This window comes from Microcaecilia unicolor, chromosome 6 (genome assembly GCF_901765095.1).
Source record: "Microcaecilia unicolor chromosome 6, aMicUni1.1, whole genome shotgun sequence".
Taxonomy (NCBI): domain Eukaryota; kingdom Metazoa; phylum Chordata; class Amphibia; order Gymnophiona; family Siphonopidae; genus Microcaecilia; species Microcaecilia unicolor.
Window position 1 is genome coordinate 82,294,302 of NC_044036.1, and position 27,354 is coordinate 82,321,655.

General features: G+C 44.0%; 1 protein-coding gene across 6 annotated transcripts in view; it reads left to right on the top strand.

Annotated features, from left to right (window-relative positions):
* Positions 1–27,354, top strand: part of PDE4DIP (phosphodiesterase 4D interacting protein) — a 310,072-nt gene that overhangs the window by 265,055 nt on the left and 17,663 nt on the right. For all 6 annotated transcript variants that reach the window (XM_030207593.1, XM_030207594.1, XM_030207591.1 and 3 more), the window contains 6 exons: positions 529–810; positions 2,733–2,879; positions 6,370–6,489; positions 11,032–11,221; positions 20,085–20,209; positions 23,934–24,167. In XM_030207593.1, coding sequence (XP_030063453.1) covers positions 529–810; positions 2,733–2,879; positions 6,370–6,489; positions 11,032–11,221; positions 20,085–20,209; positions 23,934–24,167 — 1,098 coding nt within the window. The remainder of the gene's footprint in view (positions 1–528; positions 811–2,732; positions 2,880–6,369; positions 6,490–11,031; positions 11,222–20,084; positions 20,210–23,933; positions 24,168–27,354) is intronic.

Below are 27,354 nucleotides of genomic sequence, written 5' to 3' on the forward strand. Positions count from 1 at the left end.
GGGAAATCTGCAAGCCTCCTTTGAGTGTAATTATTGGCCTACTAATCTCCAGTATACAAGTTCTGTCATTACATAGAATCATATCCTGGAGCTGTATCACAGAATACACAGAGGCTCTGCATTATTCAGATTGATTATAGCATATCAGATTATGTATTGTGAATCTTTTTTCTCGTTTGTGCTCTTCTGAATGTTCTACGTGATCAAGGGTCTCAGAATAGGCTGATATTTAATTGCCATTTCATTAGTTAATTATAATGTTAATAAACAGAAAACAAAACAAAAAAAGGAAGCTAAGATAATACCATATTTTATTGAACTTAATACATTTTTTCACTGACTTTCAAAGGCAATGTCTTTTACTTCAGGTCAGAAATGAGCAAAAGATGACAAATGTCACTATACAAGTGAAACATAAAAAGTGTAAAAACAGGCTACTGCAAAACATGTTAAAACAGAACAAGCTAGGTATACACACCCCGTCAATTGCCTTTGGCTCGAGACTGACTCGTGTTTCTTTCTCATTAGGTTTCCCACTGGCTACCCCAGCTGTGAAGACAGGACTAGGGTCTGGTAATTCCTCTGAAGCAAGCCCTTGCCTTCCATCCTCTCATTTTGATGCCACCAGCTTCCACTATCTTTCCCATCTTGCTCCTCAGCAGTTTCCAGTCCACAACAATTCTAATTATTTTCTTCAGAGAACAGATCCTGCCCTCCCAGTATCCTGCAAGATTCCACTTCCAAATGCTAACATTTTTGGAGATGCCTCCTCTGGATCCTCAGGATATCACTCTGATGCCAAACTAACAGGTGTGTTCCTTGATATTCTGAAAGGGCTCAGGTTTTACCCTACTTACAGGGTACAGAATTAGAAATGGAATAAACGGTGGCAGTGTTATTCTTTGGATAAGCGGCCTAAAATCTGTTTTACTCTTTTGGGATCTTGCCAGGTACTTGTGACCTGGATTGGTCCCTGTTAAAAACAGGTTGCTGAGCTTTGACAGACCCTCAGTCTGTCCCAGTATGGCAATGCTTATGTTCTTGTACGCAGTCCGAGATTGCCAAGGTTTGGTGCATCAAAATGTTTATAGATATCTCTGTCCCACAATACACTGGATACTGTCCACATCGTCAAGTCATTTACTGAACCAGTGGAAGGTTATTGTTTTGTAATCACTCATTATATCGGGATTACTGAGTGGTGAGGATCTTTCCCTGCAGTCACTGGGCGGAAGCATGTGGGATGTCCCTGTGTGAGAGGGAAGCCCTGCCCAAGGGATGTATCGTGAAGTATCTTGCATGGAGAATGTGGATTTGTTAAATGAATGACAATGTGGATGGAGTTTGAAAGTAATAAAAGGTCTGGTTTGTTTAAGCACATGGTCTTTGGTTGCTTTCACCCTCCACCAGGACCCTAGGAGGAGAGGGGTTATTTTGGAAAGGCAGAATAAACTGAGGCTGAATTAAGGAGGAGTTTCTGTCCCTAAAAACAGTAACTGTGAGGGTGAAAAGAGCTCTGGGTGGGTAGGGGGAACCCAGCCTGGCAACGGAAACAGAAGCAGGAGAAGCCTGTTCAAGGCCAGGGTGTAGCCAGGAGAGGTGCATTGCTAGAAGGAGGACAAAAAGGGAGGTCTGATCCTGAGGGAAACAGATGGTGAGGACATGAGGAGCAGCCTTGGATTATAAAGACTGAAGGAATGGGTGATGGACTGGAGAAGGTGTAAATTTGTACATAGTTCTGGATCATGGAAAAGAGAAATGTTTAGTAGTGGATAAGACTGTACCAAATAGGAGCTGACTCTGTGGGTGCTGTGGGTGCTTGAGCACCCCCAATATTGAGAAAATTCCTTGTATGTGTCTAGGCAGGGGCTATTTCCATTGGGCTTAGCACCCCCAATAATTTTGAAAAGTTGGCTCCTAAAGCTGGAATTGATATAAGAAAGAAACTTCTTAAACCAAATACTGATTGTCTATAAAGAATTGAATTTGGATTCACTGCCATTGCAGAGTTTAGTAAAGTTTGCATAAATTCACAAATCCTTGGTGTGCTTGAGTGGTCCTTAGAGAGAGAGAGCAAAGAGCTACTCCTGGACTGCTGAAGGATACTCAATAATAAGCCCAGCTTAACATCCTACAGCCTTCTGGATCTTTATCTGGCCCTGGCCTGCTCCCAAGCTCGCATCAGAAGGACTGGATCAAGTATGAAGAGTGAGTTGGTAAAAGGAAGTAAGAATGTTCCATTGGCTGTGACCCAGGTCGAGTGGAGAGAACTGAGCTGGTGGTTACAGTATATTGATGCTGTTTCCCCATAGCTTTGGGAAGTTAGACTTTCTTCTTGGCTAGATGCCAGTGATAATAAGGAGTTCCATCCAAAACGTGGAGATCCTATTTTCCAAGATGCTTCCATTCCAAATACCCATGTCCACAAATATATATAAATCTCTTGCATTTCAACTATTTATTGCTTGCAGTAGGTGGAACTCAAAGTCCTTCTGAAACAAATGATGAACAGGCATAACAATTGTGGAGGCAGAACAAGGTGTGTGAGCATAGTAACAAGCAATACACACTCTTCCTTCTGAATGCCAGCACTGCAGCATGCAGCCTGCATCATGAAAGGGTTACAGCTACAGCATACCGTGTTCGCAACTTCCAGGCATTAACCAGCAAGTGAGCATGTGTTTTCGGACTGCAAGTTGCTCATGTCCCAGTGTCTCTATTCTTGTTTATAGGTGGGAGAAGTTCAGCCAGAGATCTATTTGGGGAGCATCTGAATGAAATTAAAAGCCTGCGCCAGCGACTTGAGGATTCCATCTGTACTAATGATCGGCTGAGGCAACAGCTGGAAGATCGTCTCAAGGCAACTGCAAATGGGAATGGTAAGGGAAAGGGAGATGAGGCATGCTGTGGTGGGTGTGATTTAGAGCTACAAGTTTAAAATCCTGGCTCTGTCATTGATTCTCTGCCTGACCTTAAGCAAGTCACCGTTCTCCCTGTGCCTCAGGTTCTTGCTTGGTTAAATTGCGCTGAGCCGATCAGGAGAGGATATTCAGTGGCACCGAACTAGGCAGGAGTTTCTCCTGCCCAGTTAAATTGATATGAATATTGATCCCTTACAATTAATGACACCAAGGATATTAAAATAGAGCAAAAACATTAAAAAATAAGAACATGAGGTAAGTCTGAAGACTTTCAGGACCATATTCAGCCCATAGTGGTAAGCGGTTAACCTCACCCTGCGCATTCAATGCTAGGACATGCGTAGCTCCTGGCATTAAATATTCAGGTATGTCTACCAACTTGGAAGTTAACCGGGCATTGACCAATATTCAGACCAATGCCAGGTTAACTAAGGAGTCCTTTTACAAAGCTGTGGTAAAAAATGGCCTGCGGTAGTGTGAGCATATCTTTCTGGCGCTCACTAGGCCATTTTTTACCGTGGCTGGGCAAAAGGCTATTTTTAATGGGCCTGTGCTAATATTAAAACTAGAGTGCACCTATTTACAGCCTGAGCCCTTATCGCCACCCATTGACCCAGCGGTAAGGGCTCATGTGCTACCTACGCGGTAACCATACATCACATGCCAACATGGGCACACTGCCAATTGCTGTCAGGAATGCCCCTGCGGTAGAAAATAGAATATTATTTTCTACCACTGGATTCAGCACATGCCAAACTCAGATTTACCTCACATGCTGTTGTGGCAGTAGTGTCGATGGTGCACACGCTACCCGTGCATTAGCCCTCCCGCGCCTTTGTAAAAGGACCCCTTACTTAGCTGGTTAGTAGTCTGAATGTTGCCACCAACTAGATAAGTTGGTACTCTGCCCTACCTCCACCCCCAGCCTGCCCCTAACCTAGCTGAATGTTGATGGCCAGCTAGATCAGCGGGGTTTAACCGGGCAGAAGCCTCTCCTGTCCGGTTAAACCTTTTTGAATATCAACCGCTATCCCCTGGATTCTATATAGCACAACTTCAGTTGCACATGCAAATCCGGTTGTATACTGGATTTGCGCACATAACTTAATTAGCTTAACAAGCCAATCAGTGCCGATAATTGACTTAAGCAATTATTGACACTAATTGGCATTAATTAGAATTTACATGCACAAATTTCTATGCGTATTCTATAAATTGATGCTGATCTGAAAAGGGAATGTGGCTATGGGAGGAGCATGGGCAGGTTGTGGGCGTTCCTAGAATTTATGTGCACTGTTATAGAATATGCCCCTTCCGCATGTAATTTAGGCATCAATATTATACCAGAATTGGCGAACGCCTTTACGGTACTATGTAAGCCACATTGAGCCTGCAAATAGGTGGGAAAATGTGGGATACAAATGCTGCAAATAAATATTTACACCAGGTTTATTGGTGTATTCTATGAACCATGCCTAAATTTAGGCATGGTTTGTAGAATACACCTAGGCGTTTTTTTTTTTGTTTTTTTGGGGGGGGGGGGGGGGGGTTGGCGATGATATTTTTGGCATGATCTATAGAATCTAGCCATATATGAATAGTTTGGATTGGCCAAGTCAAAGGCCCAACATAAACCCTATTGTAATGTTGTGGCAAGACTTGAAGTGAGGTATTCATGCATAAGAGCCCTCAAATGTCAGAGTTCAAACAGTTCTATATGCAAAAATGGGCCAGAACTCCTCAAATTCTCCAGGAGGAGCTGGGAGTTTTATATTTTGATATTTTTAAATGCCTTTATTAAAAATTGATTGCTGAATTCATGTATTAAAGTTTAAAAACACACACACACACACACACAACCTCAGCACTCTCTCAGTAAAGGCCCAACATATGCTCTCACTCCTAGCATACTTGCCCATGCAGTCTAAGCTCACTCACCTCCACCAAGATAGAGCAACAGAGGGAGTTTGCAGCTCCCTCCATGGTTTGCTGTAGTGTAGGCAGCAGCTAAAGGGGACTTCACAATTTCTTACAAATTCCTGTTTTCTTCTCTCATTCTCTTGGATTAGGGAGGGAGGGGTTTGCTGGCAACAGTTTCAGTCAGCACTAGTAGAAGGGAACTGCGATACTTGGCCACCTCTAGCACTGCTTATTCTTAGGGTTACCATACTTTCGGTTTTACCTGGACATGTCCTCTTTTTGAGAACACAGCTGGGCATATGGGTGAGTTTTGCCAGCCTGCCCGTTTGTCCAGATTTGAGGATGAATGGGCAGGCTGGTGGGTGGATGGGCAGACAGGCCTCAAGGTGTCCTATCCTCCCCTCACCTCCTTTACCTTAGTATGGTGCCCTGGTGGTCTAATGACCTCTTCAGGGCAGGAAAGAGCCCCCTCTTTCCTGCCTGGCGCGTCTGTAGCTGCCTTTCTCCCAGCACCGATTCAAAATGGCTGCCAAGAGTTCAAGCAGCAGCCTCGCGAGACACCGCAGAAGTCTTGTAAGGTCACTGCTTGAACTCTCGGCAGCCATTTTGAATTGGCACTGGGAGAAATACAGTCTGCAGATGCACAGGGCAGGAAAGAGGGGGCTCTTTCCTGCCCCAAAGTGGTCACTAGACCACCAGGGCACCACACTAAGGTAAAGGAGGGGAGGGGTAGTGAATGGAGTCATGTGGGTGAAGGGAGGCTGGAAAATTGGTCAGGGGATACACATGGGGGAAGAGAGAGGGAATCTGGCTTTCTTGGGGGGTGGGGGCGGGGTGTACCAGGCAGGGCAGTGTATGACAGGGGTGCGACAGAGGACAGAGCATGTGTCCTCTTTTTCCTTCTGACAAATGTAGCCCTACTTATTCTTCAAACACTGGCAGCATTTGGATGACGTTCACCTATGAGGCATGTGGGTTTCTTCTTGGGGTGAAGAGATTTACTGGCTTGTTGGTTATAACTGAAAACCAGAAGCCCTGATTATAATCAAAATGCAGCATAAACCTGGTCTAAACTAGAAGCCTAGAATTATCTTCCGTGTGGTGCTTATCAGCACTGACCCCTTAGTGCATCTCAAATACAAATCTCAAACACATTTACTGAAAATACCTAAACCCAGAAAATCAATGGCATATTTTTTTCAAGGTTAAAAGTTTTATTGTAGTTTTTTTTTTTTTTACTTTCTTTCATTTCTTGTAGGGCATTTATGTAGGTGTTGCTGATTTTTAATCTGACAGCTGCTTCCACACCTCTACCCACAACTGACAAGCCACACACACACATCCCTTGACCTAACAGTGTCCAGAGCTGCAGAGCCCCTGCAGCCTTTATTCTCCAATCAGTTTACCAAGATGTTTATGTGCAGTAGCACTCAAATATCTTGGTACACGGACAGCTCCAAACCTAGGTGAATTAGGCCTGTGATGTGCTATCGGATCCTTCTCATTGTTCTGTCACAATGTGTTGCAGGAGCTCCCACCAATATTTACATCCAAGGTCTGGAGTCTTTGCCTCAGCTTTCCAACGAGAACCGAGCACTGAGAGAGGAGAACCTGAGTCTGCAGCTGCAGCTTAGTCAACTCTCCAGAGGTACATTGAGAAGACAAGAATATGTCTGTCTGTCCAGTCTGAGCTTGAGGCCAGCTGGTTTTCCCTGCAAATAAAATGACTCAGTGAGCACTATAGTCAATGGGGGAAAAACCATAAAATCCATGTATTCAATTGGTTAATGTGTGGGTTTTTGTTTTAATAATATGTGACTGTCTGTAGGAAAAGGTGACTAGAGTAATGGATACAAAACATCATCAAGAATGGCTGATTTTTCATACAGTTTTAAAAAGTTACATGTTTTTTATTTTTTCTGGAGAAGGATGGGGTTTGGACTGTTGTATTACAAAGTGGTACTCTGCCGGTTTCCCAGCTGTTTGTATTCAGGCAGGTTCTTTGTTGCACCCGCAGCATTTGGTGTCTTTCAGTGTTTGAGATTTTGTTATCTCCATTGTTTTGTTTTGTTTTTTAACTCTTGGATTTCATGACCATTGTGAGACCCCTGATGCAGGCCAAAACATGGACTATGTTGAGTCTGTTCAATAAAATTGTGAGTTGACGCCCCCATTCCTTGTGCTTTTGTTTTCGCTAAATTGTTTGCTCTAACAGATTTCAGTTAAACCTTATTTTTTGGTTTCTGGTGACTTTGGTCACCTTTCCCAGAGATGGTTACATATGTTGATTAAAATGCTCAAATTTCCACTATGCTTCCATATCAGAGCAGTAAGAATAGGCTTAGGGAGTCTAGCATGTACCCAGCCTCTCATGGGATGCCTCATGTGCTTGATAGGGGTATGCAGCCAGAAAATGTTTGTGTTGTGTCTGTTCCAGGAATAATATTTTTTTCAGAGTTGTTCTTTCATTTCGTTGTTATGGGAGAAATGTTGTTAAGAGTATGCACTCTTTCAAAAGAGCAACCAAACCGCATACAGCAAGGTGTAAAACCCATAAAAAAAGTAATGCAAACCAAAAACCAAAAAGTAGGGATATGACAATGGCAATCCCAAAAAAGGGGGAGAGTCCAGGTGAGCAGTGCCAATCTTAACATTTATGAAAACAAAGTCCCGACACTGAGCTGTGTTTCAGCAAGCAATCCCCTGCTTCAGGAGTCATGAAATCTACAAAAGTACATAAAAATATATATTAAAAATATAAAAAGAAAAGAAAAAACATGCATATAAATTAGGGCTGTACATCAATTCAAATTTTTAATCACATGATTAATCGCATAAAGTGCCTCCTCACATTTCCTCCTGTACAGTGCAATATATAGATAGCAGATGTAAATTCTCAAAACTGACATATTTCAATTACTAAACTAAAATTAAAATCATTTATCATACCTTTGTTGTCTGGTGATGTTATCATTCAAATCACCTTGTTACCTGTCTCTGGTTCTGCTTCCCTATTCTCCCAGCACAGTTCTGTGCTGTGAAAAGGAGGAAGAAAAATGGATGAAAGTTGAACATGAAAGATAGATATAGAGAAGAAGTGAAGGAGGAGAAAAATAACAAAATGGTGAATAGATTTTTCCAGGGCCTCCCATCTATTCACCATTTCTTTATTTCTCTCCTCCTTCACTTCTTCTCTATATCTATCTTTCATGTTCAACTTTCATCCATTTTTCTTCCTCCTTTTCAAATCTGTCTAGTTTCCATCTCTTCTCCTCCATTCATGGACACTGTCTCCTCCCTTCCATAGGCACCATTTCCTCCATTCTCTCTTCCCTTCCATTCTCTGGGCACTATCTCCTCCTGTCTCTCTTCTCTCCCCTTTCCTTCCCCTCCATGGACCCCGTCTCTTCTCTCCCTTTCCCCTCCATGGGCTCTGTTTCCTCCATTCATGGACTCTGTCTCCTCCCTTCCATAGGCATCATTTCCTCCATTCTCTCTTCCCTTCCATTCTCTGGGCACTATCTCCTCCTGTCTCTCTTCTCTCCCCTTTCCTTCCCCTCCATGGACCCCATCTCTTCTCTCCCTTTCCCCTCCATGGGCTCTGTTTCCTCCTGTCTCTCTTCTTATCTCTTCCCTCCCCGATCACCATTTCTCCTTTGTTTTTTCCATCCCCTATTTCTCTCTCTGCTCTTTCTCCTAGCAAATCTTCCTGCACTCCTAAACCTTCAATCCTCCCCCTCCCCATGGACCCCATTCTCTCTCTGTCTCTCTCAAATCTTTCTGCATTCCTGAACCCTCAACCCTCCCCCTCATGGTCCCCATTCTCTTTCTCTCTCTCTCTCTCACCCTCCCCCCCTCCCGTGGTCCATATTCTTTCTGTCCTTCTACATGCCCCTCTTAGACCATCCAACTTTGTCTTTAGCGCTGGGAAATGCTGCTTCTTTCAGCTGCCAGAAGCATCTCTGTAGCGTCCCACATAGAAACAGGAAGTTCTGTTGGAGGAGGCGGGATGCTACAGAAAGAGGCTTCCAGCGACTGAAAGAAGCAGCATGCCCCAGTGCTGCACCACTAAAGGCAAAGTCAGAGGGCCTGAGAGTGGCAGGTAGAAGGCAAGAGAAGACAGCCTTTCACTTCAACGGGTTACCTCTTCTGCTGCCTAGAGCCTCTTCTGTCTTGCCCCGAACCCAAAGTGCCACAGACTCTGCAGTTGGGTCATGGGTGTGTGGCTCCACATTCCCCACACTGCTTGGCAGCCATGGGAGCACAGCAGCAGGGCCAGCCTGGACCTGGGACTCAGCAGCGTTTCTGCAGCCCAGGTGAGCCTGTGAAAGGAAGCAGTGCTGGATTGTTGTGGGTGAGGGAGCGAGACCAGTTAACATCATAAAAATGTTTATTGCACGTTAATGTGGAGATTCTATATATGGTACCATGATTTTTGTGCTGAAATCCAGGTGCATTCTAAAACTACGTACATAACTTAATTGGCTCAACAAGCCAATCAGCATTTTTAACAGCACTTATGAGCACTAATTGATACTAATTAGAAGTTATGCACACAACTCAGTAAGCGCATTCTATAATGAACGACACATAAATAGCGAAGTGCGCAGTTCAAAATAAATGTGCACAGTTCAAAGGGGGTGTGTTTATGGGTGTTTCGTGGGCATTCCAAAATGTACGTGTGTAGTTATAGAATACAGCACAGTCCACCTTAAATGTACTTGCTGGGCTTTACGCCAGGTTTTCATTGGTGTGAATTGGCACGCACAGATTTAGGTGCAATGATATCGACTAAACGTATTCTATATACTGCATTTAAATCTTATAGAATACGCTTAGGCGAAACTGAGTTCCGCACAGATTTTTTAGGCATCATATATAGAATCTGGCCCTAAACGTTTAACATGTTAATTGTGTTATTAACGCGTTAAATTTGCAGCCCTAATATAAATATAAAATACCAGAAGGCAACAGAATACAAAGTGCCATTTGGAGGATAAAGTAATCATAAATACACATAAATTTAAATTAAATATAATAATAAAATAACCTACTGCACACAAAAAAACATTTATGCACACAAAAAGTCTAAAAACATAAGTGGATTCAGTCTAGAAATGCATATACAGATATACATACGTACCCACACACACATGAAAGTCCATTGCCATGTGTATAACGAACATATACATATATACTCGGAGAGAGTCATAGCTATGAGTATCTTTCAGAAGACTACATTCTTTTTGGAAGGAGTGCACCCTTTTGTGCAGTCTTTTCCAATAATGCGTGCACTGTTTGCACACGCACAGCATTTTGCGCATGGTGTGCACTGTCAGGAAAGAGTGCACTCTTTCTGAGAGGATGCACTGTCTTCAAGAGCATTGCACACTTTGCAGACAGCAAGCTGTCTTTCTGAAAGAGCACACGTTCTTAACGTCACACCAAAAACGTGAAACGTTCAAAATCATACACGGTGAAGCTCCGGCTTACATGTCAAGCCTCATAGACTTACCAACCAGGAATTCTAATAGATCATCACGTACATTCCTGAATCTCCACTACCCCAGCTGCAAAGGACTAAAATTTAAACTAGCATATGCATCCAGCTTCTCCTACATAAGCACGCAACTATGGAATACACTACCAAAATCCACAAAAACAACACACAACATAACTAATTTCCAAAAACTACTAAAAACCAACCTATTCAATAAGGCATACCACAATGATCCATCCTAAATTACCAGAGAACAAAATTCATACCAGAACTGTACAAAATGGAACTCTCTATTCCTGACTGCTTAAGCTAATCTATCACGAGTGAACTTTAACCCAATACCTTTTATTTCTCATTACGAAAATGAATTCTCTTTACTTGATTGCCTAATCCACTCTGTCACCTGCATTATAACTATGTATTTCTCATTCCGGAATTGGTGATCGCCATCACGGAACAATGTAAGCCAGATTGAGCCTGCAAAAAGGTGGGAAAATGTGGGTTACAAATGCTACAAATAAATAATAAATAAATAAATGTTAGTGTTTTTTTCCTGCTCATTCTCATTTGTCAATGACATGGCAATTGTCGTTTCAAATGAATGCGTATCCCTAGTGCTTTCTGAAAACTGCCAGCGCCCCTTACTGTGCAGATTCTCATCTTGTTTTTTTGTTGTCAATCCCTTGAAAGATCACTGCAAGGAGCTGGAGCAGCTGAAGGAGGGGCTGCTGTCTGCCACATCCAGACTGAAGAATGCTGAGATGGAACTGGAGCAGCTGAGAGGGGAGAGCAGAAAACTGCAGGAGGAAGAAAAGAAGCAGCGGGAGGAGATCCTGCACCTCCGCGGTGAACGCCTGTCAGATCAAGAGAGGAGCAACAGGTAGCTCAAGCGAGGGAGCTGGAGGGTAGCTGCTACTATGGCAGAGAGACCACATGTTACACAAAGAGGGAGAACTGGTGCTTACTGTCTTCTATGTATTATACTTTGGCTTGACCCTTCACTACCTACTACTACTACTACTACTACTATTTAGCATTTCTATAGCGCTACAAGGCGTACGCAGCGCTGCACAAACATAGAAGAAAGACAGTCCCTGCTCAAAGAGCTTACAATCTAATAGACAAAAAATAAATAAAGTAAGCAAATCAAATCAATTAATGTGAACGGGAAGGAAGAGAGGAGGGTAGGTGGAGGCGAGTGGTTACAAGTGGTTGCGAGTCAAAAGCAATGTTAAAGAGGTGGGCTTTCAGTCTAGATTTAAAGGTGGCCAAGGATGGGGCAAGACGTAGGGGCTCAGGAAGTTTGTTCCAGGCGTAGGGTGCAGCGAGACAGAAGGCGTTGGAGTTGGCAGTAGTGGAGGAGGGAACAGATAAGAAGGATTTATCCATGGAGCGGAGTGCACGGGAAGGGGTGTAGGGAAGGACGAGTGTGGAGAGATACTGGGGAGCAGCAGAGTGAGTACATTTATAGGTTAGTAGAAGAAGTTTGAACAGGATACGAAAACGGATAGGGAGCCAGTGAAGCGACTTGAGGAGAGGGGTAGTATGAGTATGTTACTATGTTACTATGTAAAGCGACCCTGGTGGAAGACGAGACAGGCAGCAGAGTTTTGAACCGATTGGAGAGGGGAGAGGTGACTAAGTGGGAGGCCAGCAAGAAGCAGATTGTAGTAGTCTAAACGAGAGGTGACAAGGGTGTGGATGAGGGTTTTGGTAGAGTGCTCGGAAAGAAAGGGGCGGATTTTACTTATGTTGTAAAGAAAGAAACGACAGAAAATTATAGGCCATGTTTTCTTTCTAAATTAACTGAAAAGCTAGTGTTTTTCCAACTTCTTTCCCACTTAGTTCTTCTGTTCTTCACCCTCGTCAGGCCATCTTTAGACAATTTAGGTTCAAACATTTTTATTAAGTTTTACATATCTCTTACAACATAGGAATAAAGCCACATTGAGCCTGCAAATAGGTGGGAAAATGTGGGATACAAATGCAACAAATAAATAAATAAACAATGACTACCCAACACCAAATCCAAACAGCTATATAGAACCTGAGCAGAAGAACCTAAATCAAATACCCAACCCAATTCCCCCCCCCCCCCCCACAACCAATAAACAATACTTCCCATACACTCATTTACCACCACAAGTGTAACAGGTAGGGGGGGGATGGGCCTGAGTCCGCCTGCCTAAAGTGCACTGCACCCACTAAAACTGCTCCAGGGACCTGCATACTGCTATGATGGACTTGAGTATGACATTTGAGGCTGGCACAAAAGATTTTTAAACATGTTTTTTGAGGGTGGGAGGGGGTTAGTGACCACTGGGGGAGTAAGGGGAGGTGATCCCCGATTCTCTCCGGTGATCATCTGGTCAGTTCAGGCACCTTTTTGTGCCTTGGTCGTAAGAAAAACAGGACCAAGTAAAGTCATCTAAGTGCTCGTCAGGGATGCTCTTTTTTTCCCCATTATGGGTTGAGGACGCCCATGTGTTAGGCACGCCCAAGTCCCGCCTTCGCTACGCCTCCGACACACCCCCGTGAACTTTGGTCATCCCCGCAACGGAAAGCAGTTGGGGACACCCAAAATCAGCTTTCGATTATGCCGATTTGTGCGACCCTTTGAGAAGGATGTCCATATTCCGATTTGTGTCGAAAGATGGGCGTCCTTCTCTTTCAAAAATAAGCCTGATAGTAACATATAAATGACAGCAGATAAAGACTTGTGTGGGGTTATAGAATAGGGTACAGGGAGAGGCGCGTGCAAATTGTTGCCTTAATTAATTGCAATGAATTGGCAAGTAAGCTAATTAAAGATTTGCACGCAAATCTTGGTGCCATATATAGTCATTTATGCATATATTCAGAACAGTAGGGGGTAATTCTATAAAGAATATTCTAACAGTTACGCACAGAGGTGTGCTAGTAAATTTTTATCAATGAGCTCTCTGGGCATAGCCCACCCTGCAGTATGGGGAGGAGAGGGGAACAACTCATTCTTCTGTCTCTCCCCCACCCCTGGTGCAGACACACTAGACATACCTTTGCTGGTAGGGATGCCAAGCCCACCAGCTAAAAAAATGGACCACTGCTGCTCCCCACTGCTTGTTTCTGGCTCTGAGCACTGAGAAGTCCCGGCATGCTGCTCAGAATTGGAAACAAGCAGTAGGGAACGGTGGCAGTCCATTTATTCAGCTGGCAAGGCTCGGCATCCCTGCCAGCAAAGTAAAAGGGAGTTCAGGAGGAAGCCCGAGCCCAAATTTTGGAAGCTAGTTAAATTAGCCACAGGGGGCCTACTTTAACAACCGGTTCCTAAAATTCTTAAAAACTTAACAAATGGCTCATGTGAGCCGGCTCCAGCACACCACTGCTTATGCACCAAATAAGCATATAAATGGCATCCGTTACCTTCGCTCCTGCGCCCGATCTGCTGAACGCCTCTGGAGGAAATCTCGCACCCATTCAGATTTCCTTCACTACAAATTCATGCTATCCTCCTTCCAGTCCTCACTATTCCTTGCCAAACAGGACTATTACACCCAATTGACTAATTCTCTCAGCTCTAACCCTCGTCGTCTCTTCGCCACCCTTAACTCCCTCCTCAAAGTGCCCTCCGCTCCCACCCCCCCGTCACTCTCTCCTCAATCACTGGCTGACTACTTCCGCGACAAGGTGCAAAAGATCAACCTTGAGTTCACTACCAAGCCACCTCCTCCTCTTCACCCTTCAACCCTCTCCCTCAACCAACCAACCCAGACCTCCTTCTCCTCCTTTCCTGATATCTCCGAGGAGGAAACCGCCTGCCTTCTTTCCTCCTCAAAATGCACCACTTGTTCCTCTGATCCCATCCCCACCAACTTACTTAACACCATCTCTCCTACTATCACCCCCTCCATCTGTCATATCCTCAACCTCTCTCTCTCCACTGCAACTGTCTCCGACACCTTCAAGCATGCTGTAGTCACGCCACTCCTCAAAAAACCATCACTAGACCCTACCTGTCCCTCCAACTACCGCCCCATCTCCCTCCTACCCTTCCTCTCCAAGACACTTGAGCGCGCAGTCCACAGCCGCTGCCTTGATTTTCTCTCCTCTCATGCCATCCTTGATCCGCTTCAATCCGGTTTTCGCCCTCTTCACTCGACAGAAACAGCACTTTCTAAAGTCTGTAATGACCTGTTCCTTGCCAAATCCAGAGGCCACTACTCCATCCTCATCCTCCTGGATCTATCCGCCGCTTTTGACACTGTCAATCATGACTTACTTCTTGCCACACTGTCCTCATTTGGGTTCCAGGGCTCTGTCCTCTCCTGGTTCTCCTCCTATCTCTCCCACCGCACCTTCAAAGTTCACTCTCATGGATCTTCCTCCACCCCCATCCCCTTATCTGTTGGTGTTCCCCAGGGATCGGTCCTTGGACCCCTTCTCTTCTCAATCTACACCTCTTCCCTGGGCTCCCTGATCTCATCTCATGGTTTCCAGTATCATCTCTATGCTGATGACACCCAACTGTATCTCTCCACACCAGACATCACCGCGGAGATCCGGCAAAGGTATTGGCCTGCTTATCCGACATTGCTGCCTGGATGTCCAACCGCCACCTGAAACTGAACATGTCCAAGACCGAGCTTATCGTCTTTCCACCAAAACCCACTTCTCCTCTTCCTCCACTTTCTATCTCAGTTGATAACACCCTCATCCTCCCCGTCTCATCTGCCCGCAACCTCGGAGTCATCTTTGACTCCTCTCTCTCCTTCTCTGCGCATATCCAGCAGATAGCCAAGACCTGTCGCTTCTTCCTCTTTAACATCAGCAAAATTCGCCCTTTCCTCTCTGAACACACCACCCGAACTCTCGTCCACGCTCTCATTACCTCTCGCCTGGACTACTGCAACTTACTCCTCACCGGCCTCCCACTTAGCCATCTATCCCCCCTTCAATCTGTTCAGAACTCTGCTGCACGTCTCATATTCCGCCAGAACCGATATACTCATATCACCCCTCTCCTCAGGTCACTTCACTGGCTTCCGATCGGATACCGCATTCAATTCAAGCTTCTCCTTCTTACCTACAAATGCACTCAGTCTGCTGCCCCTCACTACCTCTCTACCCTCATTTCCCCTTACGTTCCCGCCCGTAACCTCCGTTCACAGGATAAATCCCTCCTCTCAGTACCCTTCTCCACCACCGCCAACTCCAGGCTCCGCTCATTCTGCCTCGCCTCACCCTATGCTTGGAACAACCTTCCTGAACCCTTACGCCAAGCCCCCTCCCTGCCCGTCTTCAAGTCTTTGCTTAAAGCCCACCTCTTCAATGCTGCGTTCGGCACCTAACCCTTACCGTTCAGTGAATCCAGACTGCCCCAATTTGACTGCCCCTATCGGACCGACCGTTCACTTGTCTATTAGATTGTAAGCTCTTTGAGCAGGGACTGTCTCTCTTTGTTAAATTGTACAGCGCTGCGTAACCCTAGTAGCGCTCTAGAAATGTTAAGTAGTAGTAGTAGTAGTAGTAGAATACTGTCATGTACATTTGGGGGGATGGGATTTGATATACCGCCTTTCTGTGGTTTCAGTCAAAGTGGTTTACATATTATATACAATCCAATCTATCACTCAGGAACCTTCATGCAATACCATAATTTATTCTTCTTTACCATGTATGCATGCACATGGTATATATATATATATATATCATGATATGTTCTATATATGTTATGTTCCATGTATACTATCATTACACCATCTGTAATTCTACTACCTGGAAATGGCAACCGCCATTACGGCAAATGTAAGCCACATTGAGCCTGCAAATTGGTGGGAAAATGTGAGATACAAATGCTACTAATAAATAAATATACAGGTACTCCTTCTGTACCTGAGGCAATGGAGGGTTAAGTGGCTTGCCCAGAGTCACCATAAATCCCAATAAATAATAAAGTATGTGCACATACAGTCATGAATACTAAAAACCCAGTTATACACTATTCTGTAAATATGTGTATATCTTGCACAGAACCCCAGCCATGGAAATTGTATAAATACTCATGCATTGATTGGTAATAATAAAAAAAAGTGTTTTAATTATAACTGTGAAAACACAGAAGAATTTACCCTCGCAGGTCTCGAAACGAACAGGCAACACAGCGAACCAACAAACTCAAACCAAACCATGCTCTATATGTTCAAAGAGCTTTAATTCTAGGTGTACAGGACTCGACACAGGCTGTGTTTCAGCCACTAGGCCTGCATCAGGAGTCTGAAACTGTGAAACAGATATCACATTAATATCAATACACAATTAATGCACGACGGATCGCTTCTCCACAGCATGTCAGCACAAAAGTGCTTAGGAGAGAAGCCCTTATGTGGAGAATGTTTGAAGCAGTGGCTTAGCCAGTATGGGACCATGGGGGCCTGGGCCCCCGTAGATTTGCCCCTGGACCCCCCTGCTGACAACCCTCTCAACCCCCCCCCCCCCCTCCTGCCGCAGGACGTCAGACTAGAACGAAGTCTTGCGTGGGATTGGGAAGAAGAGGACCTCGGCGCAGCTGGCGGGAGTTGGGGTCCCCCGCCAGCAAAGGTAGGTGACGACAGGTTGGCAGCGGGAGGGGGGGTGGGGGGGTCAAAGTTGGTGGCAGGGTGGTTCAGCAATGGCGGGGGGTGGGGGGTTGGCGGCGCTGGTGGGGGGCTAAAATGTGCCCCCTCACCTCGGGCTCTGGACCCCCCTCCCGCCGAAGTCTGGTTTTGCCCCTGGTTTGAAGATTAGTTATCAGAATCTGTAATAAGATAGGAACCTGAGTGCTGTTCTAGGTTTATGTCTGAGGAATTGAGGAACTGCCAGTGTTTGCATAGAGAGCCAGAGGAACAAAGGGATCCTTTTACTGAGTTGTGCCGAAAAATGGCCTGTGGTAGTGTAGGTGCGAGTTTTGGGCGCTCACAGAATCATTTTTCAGCGCACCTGTAAAAAAAGGCCTTTTTAAAATTGTTGCCAAAAATGGACCTGCGCCAAAATGAAAATTGCCGCATGTCCATTTTGGGTCTGAGACCTTACCGCCAGCCATTGACGTAGTGGTAAAGTCTCACACGGTAACTGAATGTTAATGACCTACACGCACCAAATGCCACTTGGCACTTGTCCAATGTGCAGAGTAGAAAATAAAAAATTATTTTTTTGGTTGCGTGTATCGAACGCACGCCAAAAATGAAATTATATCAAGAGCCACATGGTAGCCGTTCGGTAACTCCATTATGGCGTACATTGGGAACATGTAGACACTTACGCAGCTTAGATTATAAGCTCTGTCGAGCAGGGACTGTCTCTTCATGTTCAAGTGTACAGCGCTGCGTACGTCTAGTAGCGCTTTAGAAATGATAAGTAGTAGTAGTTAGTAAAAGGGCCCTCAGTGTATGCTGTGTGAAGTGTTCTGACTAAAAGCCACAAGGACACATTCACTTGGTACTGTAACTGACTGGCTTAATTAAAGCACTATAAAGCAGTTGGAAATGTACCCTGTTTTAGAGTGTTGACAGTTGTGAGAGTGTTGGCATTGCTAGTCAAAGGGCCCAGGTGAAGTAAACTAATTTAAAGGAAAGGGCATATTTACTAAAATGATAAATATTATAAATCCTATAATGAAATGTATTTATTTATTTTATTTATCTAAAAATATTTATCACCCACCTTTCCATAGTTCAAGGTGAGAAATGGTTTTACCTGGCTGGAAAAATGTATTTAGAAAAGTTAACGTTAAGAAGCTGGGAGTGAGCTGTTCAAACCCACAAGTGTGAGCTTACTGTAGAAAGCCACAAGTTGGAAGTTTGCTGTTTGAAGCCTCAAGTTGATAGTTTGCCTTTTAAAGGCCCAGGCTGTAGATTGGACCAGAGTTTGAGGAATGCACTGTGGATTAAGTTGGACAAGTGGCTCTATAATAAGCGTGGATAAGTTGTTAACCAAAAAGCCTATGGAGAAACTTTCCATTTAAATTTGTAAATATAGCTTGTACATAGCACAATAGTGTCCTCCAGATTCATGATATTCCCCATGAAGTAGAAATTGAGACGTCTAGATCAGGACATTCACAGTTCCCCCGGTATTTTACTAAAGCCTCTGTAGAGGAACTACATGAGCACAAAATGAGCAGCATCACTTGGTAACTTCTAAGTATAAATGCCAGTGAATATATGTGGAAATGCTGATGTGTGCTACTTCCATCTATAAGTGTTGACATTTGTCTGTGTAAGTCCAGCCAATTAAGACCAGGGGGGTAGCCAGACTTCGACGGGAGGGGGGTCCAGAGCCCGAGGTGAGGGAGCACATTTTAGCACCCCCCCCCCGGCGCCGCCAACTTTCACCCCCCCAGCGCCGCAACCCTCTCGACCCCCCCCTTCCCGCCGCCAATCCTCTCCCGCCGCGTACCTTTGCTAGCGGGAACCCCAACCCCCACCAGCCAAAGTCCTTTTCTCGGCCGCACAGCGTTGCTGACCCTTTTATATTAACTGTTCAAATGGTAACAAATCAAAAGAGTACTCGATATATGAAACAGATCTCTTATTTAGCAGGGTTATGCCTTTTTACGTGAAGGATTTTGAATATAGCAGGCTCTTGTGTTGGGATTTTGTTCTTTTCTGTCATTGTTAATTTGTAAAGGCAACATCGATGCCTGTGTGTCTTTATAAAAGAGACACCTATAATGACTCCCAGCAGCAGAAAAATTATCTCACACAAATTTACACCTTCTCCAAAGAAGGTACAAATATGTGCTTGTACTATATTTTAACTCTAGTACTGCTTGTAGAGTACCTCCTGATGGAAAATGAGGGTAATTTATCACAGGTCACTTTGGTTTATTGGATAGAAAGGTACTCATATTTTGCTTATTTGATAAAGATACATAGGTGCCTTTGTTTCTTTGTACATTACTAGAACAAATCCTTCAGAAACTGTGCCTGTAGCATGTAATATACAGATGTAAATCATGGGTCTGCCCATGCTCCACTCCTGAATACACCTACTCTACAAATACACACCTAAGAACATAAATATTGCCATACTGGGACAGACCAAAGGTCCATCAAGCCTAGTATCCTGTTTCCAACAGTGGCCAATCCAGGTCACAATTACCTGGCAAGATCCCAAAAGAGTAAAACAAATTTTATGCTGCTTATCCTAGAAATATGCAGTGGATTTTCCCAAGTCCATCATAATAATGGCTTTTGGACTTTTCTTTTAGGAACTAATCCAAACTTTTTAAAACCCTGCTAAGCTAACTGCTTTTACCACCTAATTGCACTGTGCATATTTTAGGCATGACTTAACTTTATGAGGCCCTTTACATGCAAAATAGTTTTAAAAAATTGCCTTCTCTATGTGTACATGCATATCTTATAGAATGCATACATATATAATAATTCAGCCCAGCTCCACTCAGACTATGCCCCTGAGGGTGCCCATGTGCAGATTGTGAAGTAGACACTATTTTTCAATGTGCTTATTGTTTACATATGTATCCCCCTGAGCAGTTTTATAAGAACTATTTTCAATGTGTAAAACATGCTTTGCATGCAGAAAATGCTTTATGGAAACAACCCCCGAAGTGACCAGGAGCAAACCTGCTTTTGCTGTGGGGAAGATACTTACCATACCTGAGGTTTAGTCCTGCCTCTGTAAAAAGCTGGTATTTCATTGGCTGAGGGAGTTCATCCTTTGTCCTTTATTCGCCTTCTTACCTTAACCCTGTCTTTTCTTAGGCTCCAGCACAAGGTGACACTCCTCAGTCAGCAGCTGAACGAGGATCAGCAACTTCTACAGTCTCTGCAGTCAGAGTTACAGGTGTATGAACGTCTCTATGGCACCTCCAAGTTGGTGCTGTCAGGTAAGAAATAGCTTCAGGGAAGCTAAGTTCTTCCAGTCTGCAGCTTAAATGAAGGGCTCTTAAGCATATTTTGCTGAGGGCTCCCCCTGGTGATGGAAAGGAGGTGGAGGGACTCCCTCTCCCTCCATCCCCCAAATTTAAGGTAAAGTCCAGCAAACATGACTGACTTTTAACTAAGTTGTTGTGTTGCCTCTCTCCAGCTTTCTTTAATGAAAATACTTTTGTCCTGCCTCCCGTCAGCCAAAGAAACACATATGTTCCTCACCTCCCACTGCCAGGTTGAAGTCTGGTAATGACAGCTGTGATCCTGTGCATCCATCCTAGATCCTTTCTAGTAGGAGAATTGTCCCACTGCCATTGATAGACTCAGAGTCCCTAACCCTCATAGCCTAATGTTGAAGGAGTAGTATTCAGTTCCCTGAATCTGCCTAATCTGTTTCATATTCTTCTGGTTCCTAGGAAAGACTCCACAACAAGGTCTTATGGTTTCAAAAAGAAATGTTTCACCATCTAGTGTGAGGGAAAGGTTCTATATTTCTCACAAACCTACTTGAATATTTTTTCCCACACAAAAACTGCTTGAATATTTTCCACATCCATCAGGTTCATCTCTGTGCAATAGTGCTTATCACCACCATGTAGAAGATAAAACTGCTGGTGGGGCTTCCTTTTTATTTTTCATGCCCAAGGAAATCTCACCAGCTCCTTCCAGCTCAGTCAGAACTAGATCGGGAACTGGCGCCTTTCATTGACACTACCCAGGGAATTTTCTCAGTTAGGCCACTGTTGACAATCCTGAGGTGGAGGATATGTGCCCTGGCTCTCTTCAGAATCTGGCAGCCAAGAAAAGAGCTCTCTAGACATCATTCATACAATGGCCGCATCTTCCTCTCAAGTGGTTATGAAATCTGCCTTCACAGCATCACTATCTGACCCAGGGAACAGCCCAGTGGCATAGCCACGGAGGGGCCCTGGGCCTCATCACTTTGGGCTCGGGACCCCTCCCTTTTCACTCAGGACCCCTTTGCTTTCCTGGCTGGTGTGGATGCCAAGTCCCACCAGCCAAAGACCTCTCCTGCCTGAGTCATGCCTGCAGCAGCACTTATTCAAAAGAGGTGCTTTGCTGTTAACGCCGGCTCCCTCGTGTGTGCTCAGTTCATGTGTAACTGAGCATGTGTGGGAGAGCCGGCATTAGCAGCAAAGCATACCTTATAAATAAGTGCTTCTGCAGGTGCAACTCAGTCAGGAGAGGTCTGTGTCTGGTGGGGCTTGGCATCCCCACCAGCTCAGGTACTTATATTTTGAGGAGCTGAGGGCGGAGACCAGGGTTTGGGGGGAGGGAGGGAGATAGAATTGCATGCCCACCCACCTTGAGCTAAGGCCCACCCAGAATTGGCCATCTGGCTATACTATTGCCAGGCACCGCCATTGAATATCGGCACTTAATTGCGTAATTAATGATTCCACCCCTGGACCGTCCACAAAATCACCAAGCTATGAGTTTGACTGTTAGTGCTGATATACAGTGGCACTAAGCTATAACTATTGACCCCATCAAGTTTCAATATTTTCAAAAGCCCGAGCCTCATAAGTTTTTTTGAAAATAGAGCAGGTTCTCCAACATTTTCAACTGAAGTGGAAGATCATTCCACAATGTTGGCCCCATAGACAAAAAGGCCTTCTTTGTGGTCCCCACCAATCTGACATTATTAGGAAGACTATAAAGTGAAAAACGGGATTTCAAGTATAATTGGGTCAGAGATTATACAACCTTGTGTATCATCAATAAGACTTTAAAATCTGTTCTCTGGAAAACTGGTAACCAGTGTAAAGACTCCAACACTAGATGAATATAGTCTCACAAACTCAGCTGCTGAGACAATCTGTGCCACTGTAGTCTAACTGCAACCTCTGAAGCTGTTGTGTAGACAATCCAACATACAGAGAGTTGAAATAATCCAGAAAAGAAGTAATTAAAACATGGGCTATTGTTAAGTAATTCATCCTGTCATAAAATAAGGGCACATATATTGTTTGTTTCATAAGTGGAAAGAACAAGACCCAGTTTGCTTCTGCCTTGGCTAGATTCCAGCCAAACACACAATTTTGATTTCATCTTTCGGTGATAGTATTTGAAAAATTCAAATAAAACAGAGCAGTTTATCTGGATAGTTACCCGCCTAAAGGACTGCCCTGGTACTGCCTGGAAAGTGCTAAGGAGTATGACTCAGTGAGCAGGATTTATCCAGGTAGCAGCCATTTCTTCCTGGATAAAGTCCCACTGAATATTGGCCCAAAATGATGAAAATGAAGTTATTGAGGAGGCTGAAATATTTTTTTAAACCTGGAAGAGAGTTTAGAATCATTGTTCAGTCTTTGATCCTACGTGGTTTATAGTAATGTGACTTATTTAGTAATACCAGCATATTTAGAGTATTTCATTTAGTGCAGAATACTGTGGCATGGTTGATTACCAGTATCTGCTTCAAAAACTAAGTATCATCTCAGCTGAAGCTCCTCCGCTGGTTTCCAATAACATAGTGAATCATCTGCAAGGCCTGTGCTTTAGTATTCATGACATTGCAAAGTCATGGGCCTTCTTGAGACCTGGGGTCAGCTGAAATAAATTATCCAGCAGCTCCTATAGTCACATCACAAAGGTTAGACTTTAAATGACCCTTCAAATGGCTTTTTTAGTAGCAGCTCATGTTATTTGAACTGCTCTTCCTTTGACACTTAGAATAGAAAATGATTTGAAAGCTTTTAAAAAGAAATCCTAAACCTTTCTTTTCATTCAGTTCTTCAGACCTAGTTAAAAGAGCAGTGCTTCGAGATAAAATGTTGAGGTTAGCATTTTATAAATGTATATTTTCAATTAGTACTTTTATTCATGTATTTGTACGATGACATAATTGACATCTAATTTTGAATTATGATATGCAGTTGTAATTTACTTTGATCAGTTTGTATTGGAAGGGCAGAATATAAATAAGATGGGTGTTGTTGGGTAACAGGATGTGAAGAGTGACCAAGAGTTCTCTATAGGACAGGTAGAGGAGGAAAGCTAGTATTGTGAGTCAGGGGCGTAGCTACGTGGGGCATGGATTTGGCCCTGGACCCCCCTGCCGACGACCCTCTCAGCCCCCCCTCCCACCGCCAACCCGCTGTTGCCTACATTTGCTGGCGGGGGACCCCAACCCCTGCCAGCCGAGGTCCTCTTCTTCCTTCGTTCTGTTTCTGAGTCTGACATCCTGCACATACATGCAGGATGTCAGACTCAGAAACAGAACAAAGGAAGAAGAGGGCCTCGGCTTGCGGGGGTTGAGGTCCCCCGCCAGCAAAGGTAGGCAATAGCGGGTTGGCGGCAGGAGGGGGGTCAAGAAGGTTGTTGGCAGGGGGGGTCAAAGTTGTTGGTGGCGGGGCGGGGGGGGGGGTCAGCGGCACCGGGGAGGCTAAAATGTGCCCCCTCATCTCGGGCTCTGGACCCCTGTCCCGCTGAAGTCTGGCTATGCCCCTGCTGTGAGTTGAATAAGCAGGACTAGTTCACCTGTTGCTCATGATTTTGTCCTAACTGGTCACTTAGCAGGGGGAGAGTGTAAGCAAGAAATGAGGGCAGCACTTTTATATCCTCTGCCTAGGATGAAAGGAAGCAATCATTTCAATGTAAAATGAAATGCTTTTTAAAAGGCTTTGAATAATGCCATAATGTATCCATGTGTTATAGCTTATAGTGGAGAGACCTATCACAGCCTGCCTTCCAATTTTAACTTTAACGAGCTGCTGTCGGAGATCAGACACTTGCGAGTGCAGCTGGAGCACAGTATCCAAGTGAACAGCTCTCTAAGGCAGCATTTGGAGGAACAACTGGAAAAGAATGCTGGAAAATATAGCACTCGGCCCCCTCCCATCAACATCTTCACTCCAAGTGACCATAGCGATCTAAAACCACCCTTCCAAGGTAAGGAAGCAAATAACATGGTAAGAGATGGCAGATAAAGACCATCATGGACTATCTAATCTGCCCAACAAGGTGGCTAGAGTTGTATCTGTTACCTCCTCCTGACTTTGTTTAGGATTGTACTTACTGCTCCATGATTACATTCCTTATGTCATTTGTTTTGCTTTGATCCCATCCTTTTGCTACTTAGGGATCCTTTCTGTTTATCCCATATCACTGTATTTGTCCCCAAGGCGATCGAACAAGAGTCCACACTCCACACAAGACAAACAGTCAAAGAAAAGCAGAGAAGTTGACGAGAATAGCTGGAGACTTTTTATTATCAAATTTGAAATCTGACTCGACACGATTGTGTTTTGGTGACAGGGCTTGTAGCTCTCACACAGAAAATATAGGTCCTAAACAGGCAAGATCTATAGTAATTGAATCTTCAACCTCTCTTGACTGAACAGTCAATGTCTAATATAAGCATCAAGGGCTGCTAATGCAGCTAAACATATTTTATTTATTTATGCATTTTTGTATCCACTATTATCCAAAAACAAATTTTGTTTCAAAGTGGCTTACAATTTACATTTTGGTGGAGTTACAGTAGTGTTGTGCAATGTGGAGAGGGCATCTATGGTTCATGTGGTTATTCATAGAGTTTTTAAGAGATAGATTTGAAGAAGAAAAGGTAGTGGTAGCTTTTATGTTCAGTTGTAGAGTTTTGGTGATGTTTATTCATAGCTTTTGAAGAGGTAGATTTGAAAGGAAGGCAACAATATCTTTGTGATTAGTTGTAGAAATGTTTGAAGAGTTAGTTTTTCATTTCTTTTCTGAATTGGAGAAGATTTGTGATGCTTCTTATGATATTTGGTATCAAGTTCCATCATTTGGCTGAGAGTTAAATCCTGTGTAGATAGTTTTGTAGATGGTCTTTTTGCAGTTGGGTAGATGTAGGAGTAGGTTTCTGTTTACTTGACTGGAATTTCTTGAGGATATATATATACTAGTAAAAGAGGCCCGTTTCTGGAGCAAATGAAACGGGCACTAGCAAGGTTTTCCTCCCCAACACCCCCCCCTCCCTCCCTCCCTCCCTACCTACCTACCTACCTGCCGACCCCTTCGTCATTCTGACGCCATTGCTCTGCACCTCCTGAACGCACCGTACGCCGTTGCTCCGCCCTCGGTGTGTGATGCCATTGCTCCACCCTCAACGTCATCACGTTTGATGCGAGGGCGGGGCCCCGAGACTTGGCGATTTCGGTGGCTTCACCACCACGAACCCTTCAAACTCGTCTTGAAGGAAGTGACGTCAGTGGCTTGACTTCACTGACGTCAGTGTCTTCAGAATGTTGAGGGTGAGTTTTATTATATAAGATATATGTTAAGTATATATTCGGTGCCATTCCAAATAGTATCTTGAAGATTATGGTGCTCACTTTGAAAAATATTCTTGTCTTGACTGGTAGCCAATGTAGTGTTTCAAGCAGTGGGGTTGCTATTTCGTATTTTGATTTCTTGAAAATCAGACATGCTGCCATGTTTTGGGCTGTTTGCAGTGACTTTAGTGTGTTTTCCTTGCACCCTATGTATGCTGCATTCCAACCATCTTGTTTTGCCCTCTCCTAGAAATGCTCATCATGAATCCACTTGGATTTCAGCCATTTGGCACCCAAAGAATCTGGAATAATCTTCCCCCTCACATTTGTTCTGAAATTTTCTTCACTAAGTTCAAACTTTTGCTTAAACCCCCCCCCCCCCCCCCCCCATTTTTTTCAACTTGCTTTTGGCACATTATTAGAGAGTTGTGGCTCTAGATAATTACTACTACTACTACTACTACTTACCATTTCTATAGCGCTACTAGACGTACGCAGCACTGTACACTTGAACATGAAGAGACAGTCCCTGCTCAACAGAGCTTACAATCTAATTAGGACAGACAAACAGGACAAATAAGAGATAAGGGAATATTAAAGTGAGGATGATAAAATAAGGGTTCTGAACAAGTGAACAAGGGTTAGGAGTTAAAAGCAGCATCAAAAAAGTCCACACTCCACACTCCTTTCTTGTTAATCGTTTTTTAACCTTTTTTATTATGTTTTCTGGCCTATTTTATGATGGTGTTCCTTTCTTTCAGTTGCTTGATTGTTGCTTTATGTATTGTAAACTGCTTTGATCCTCTTACTGGATATCACGGTATATCAAAAGTTGTAATAAATATAAACATAATGAAAGACTGTGTTTTATCTCCAAGCAAAATAGCCTCCATACACATGGACTGCAGCTAATGAAATCTAAAACTAAACATCACAGTGCTTTTACAGTGGCTGACTTTGCACCACTCTACTACTACTACTTATCTCAGAGTGACAGCTGACACCATAACTCTACAGAGAGGCTAATTCCTTAAGGAGTTTATCATCCTAAATTTAAAGTCAAATTCCTACTAAAATGTTGTATCGAAACCATTTATTTGAACTGGAGCACTCTATTGACCACAAAAAGAATTTTACAAGATCCTAACTACATTATGTGCAACTGCAGTACAACAAATAAAAAAATAAAACAAGTAGCCCCCCCCCCCCTTCCATATGCACACACACCAGGACTACCTTACAATCCCTGGTAGTCTTGTGGTGTAGTCAGGGCAGGAGTGATGCTCCAGTCACGGCAGCCATTTTAAGAGCAGAATTGGAATTGGCAGAAGTAACTGGGGAATGGGGGATCGCTCCTGCCCCAACTACATTCCTAGATCACCAGATATTTTATTTTTTGTTACATTTGTACCCCGCACTTTCCCACTCATGGCAGGCTCAATGCGGCTTACTTGGGGCAATGGAGGGTTAAGTGACTTGCCCAGAGTCACAAGGAGCTGCCTTTGCCTGAAGTGGAAATTGAACTCAGTTCCTTAGTTCCAAAGTCCACCACCCTAACCACTAGGCCAGGGGAGCCAACAGGTGGGGGGAGGTACTCAGGGGAGGGGGTCTGGGAGGAGAGGCAACCCCTGTTCAAGGAGAAAGAGAGGGCGACAAACAAGACAAAACACACATTTTCAGCTTCCACCGAAAACATGTGGTCATTTTTCAGCCAAATCTGAAACATGGCAGAAAATTAAAATAACCTTTTGGCTGAAACCAAAACTGAGCAGAAACTGAAACTGAAACCAAAATTCGATCAGCCTCTAACAACCTTGATAGGT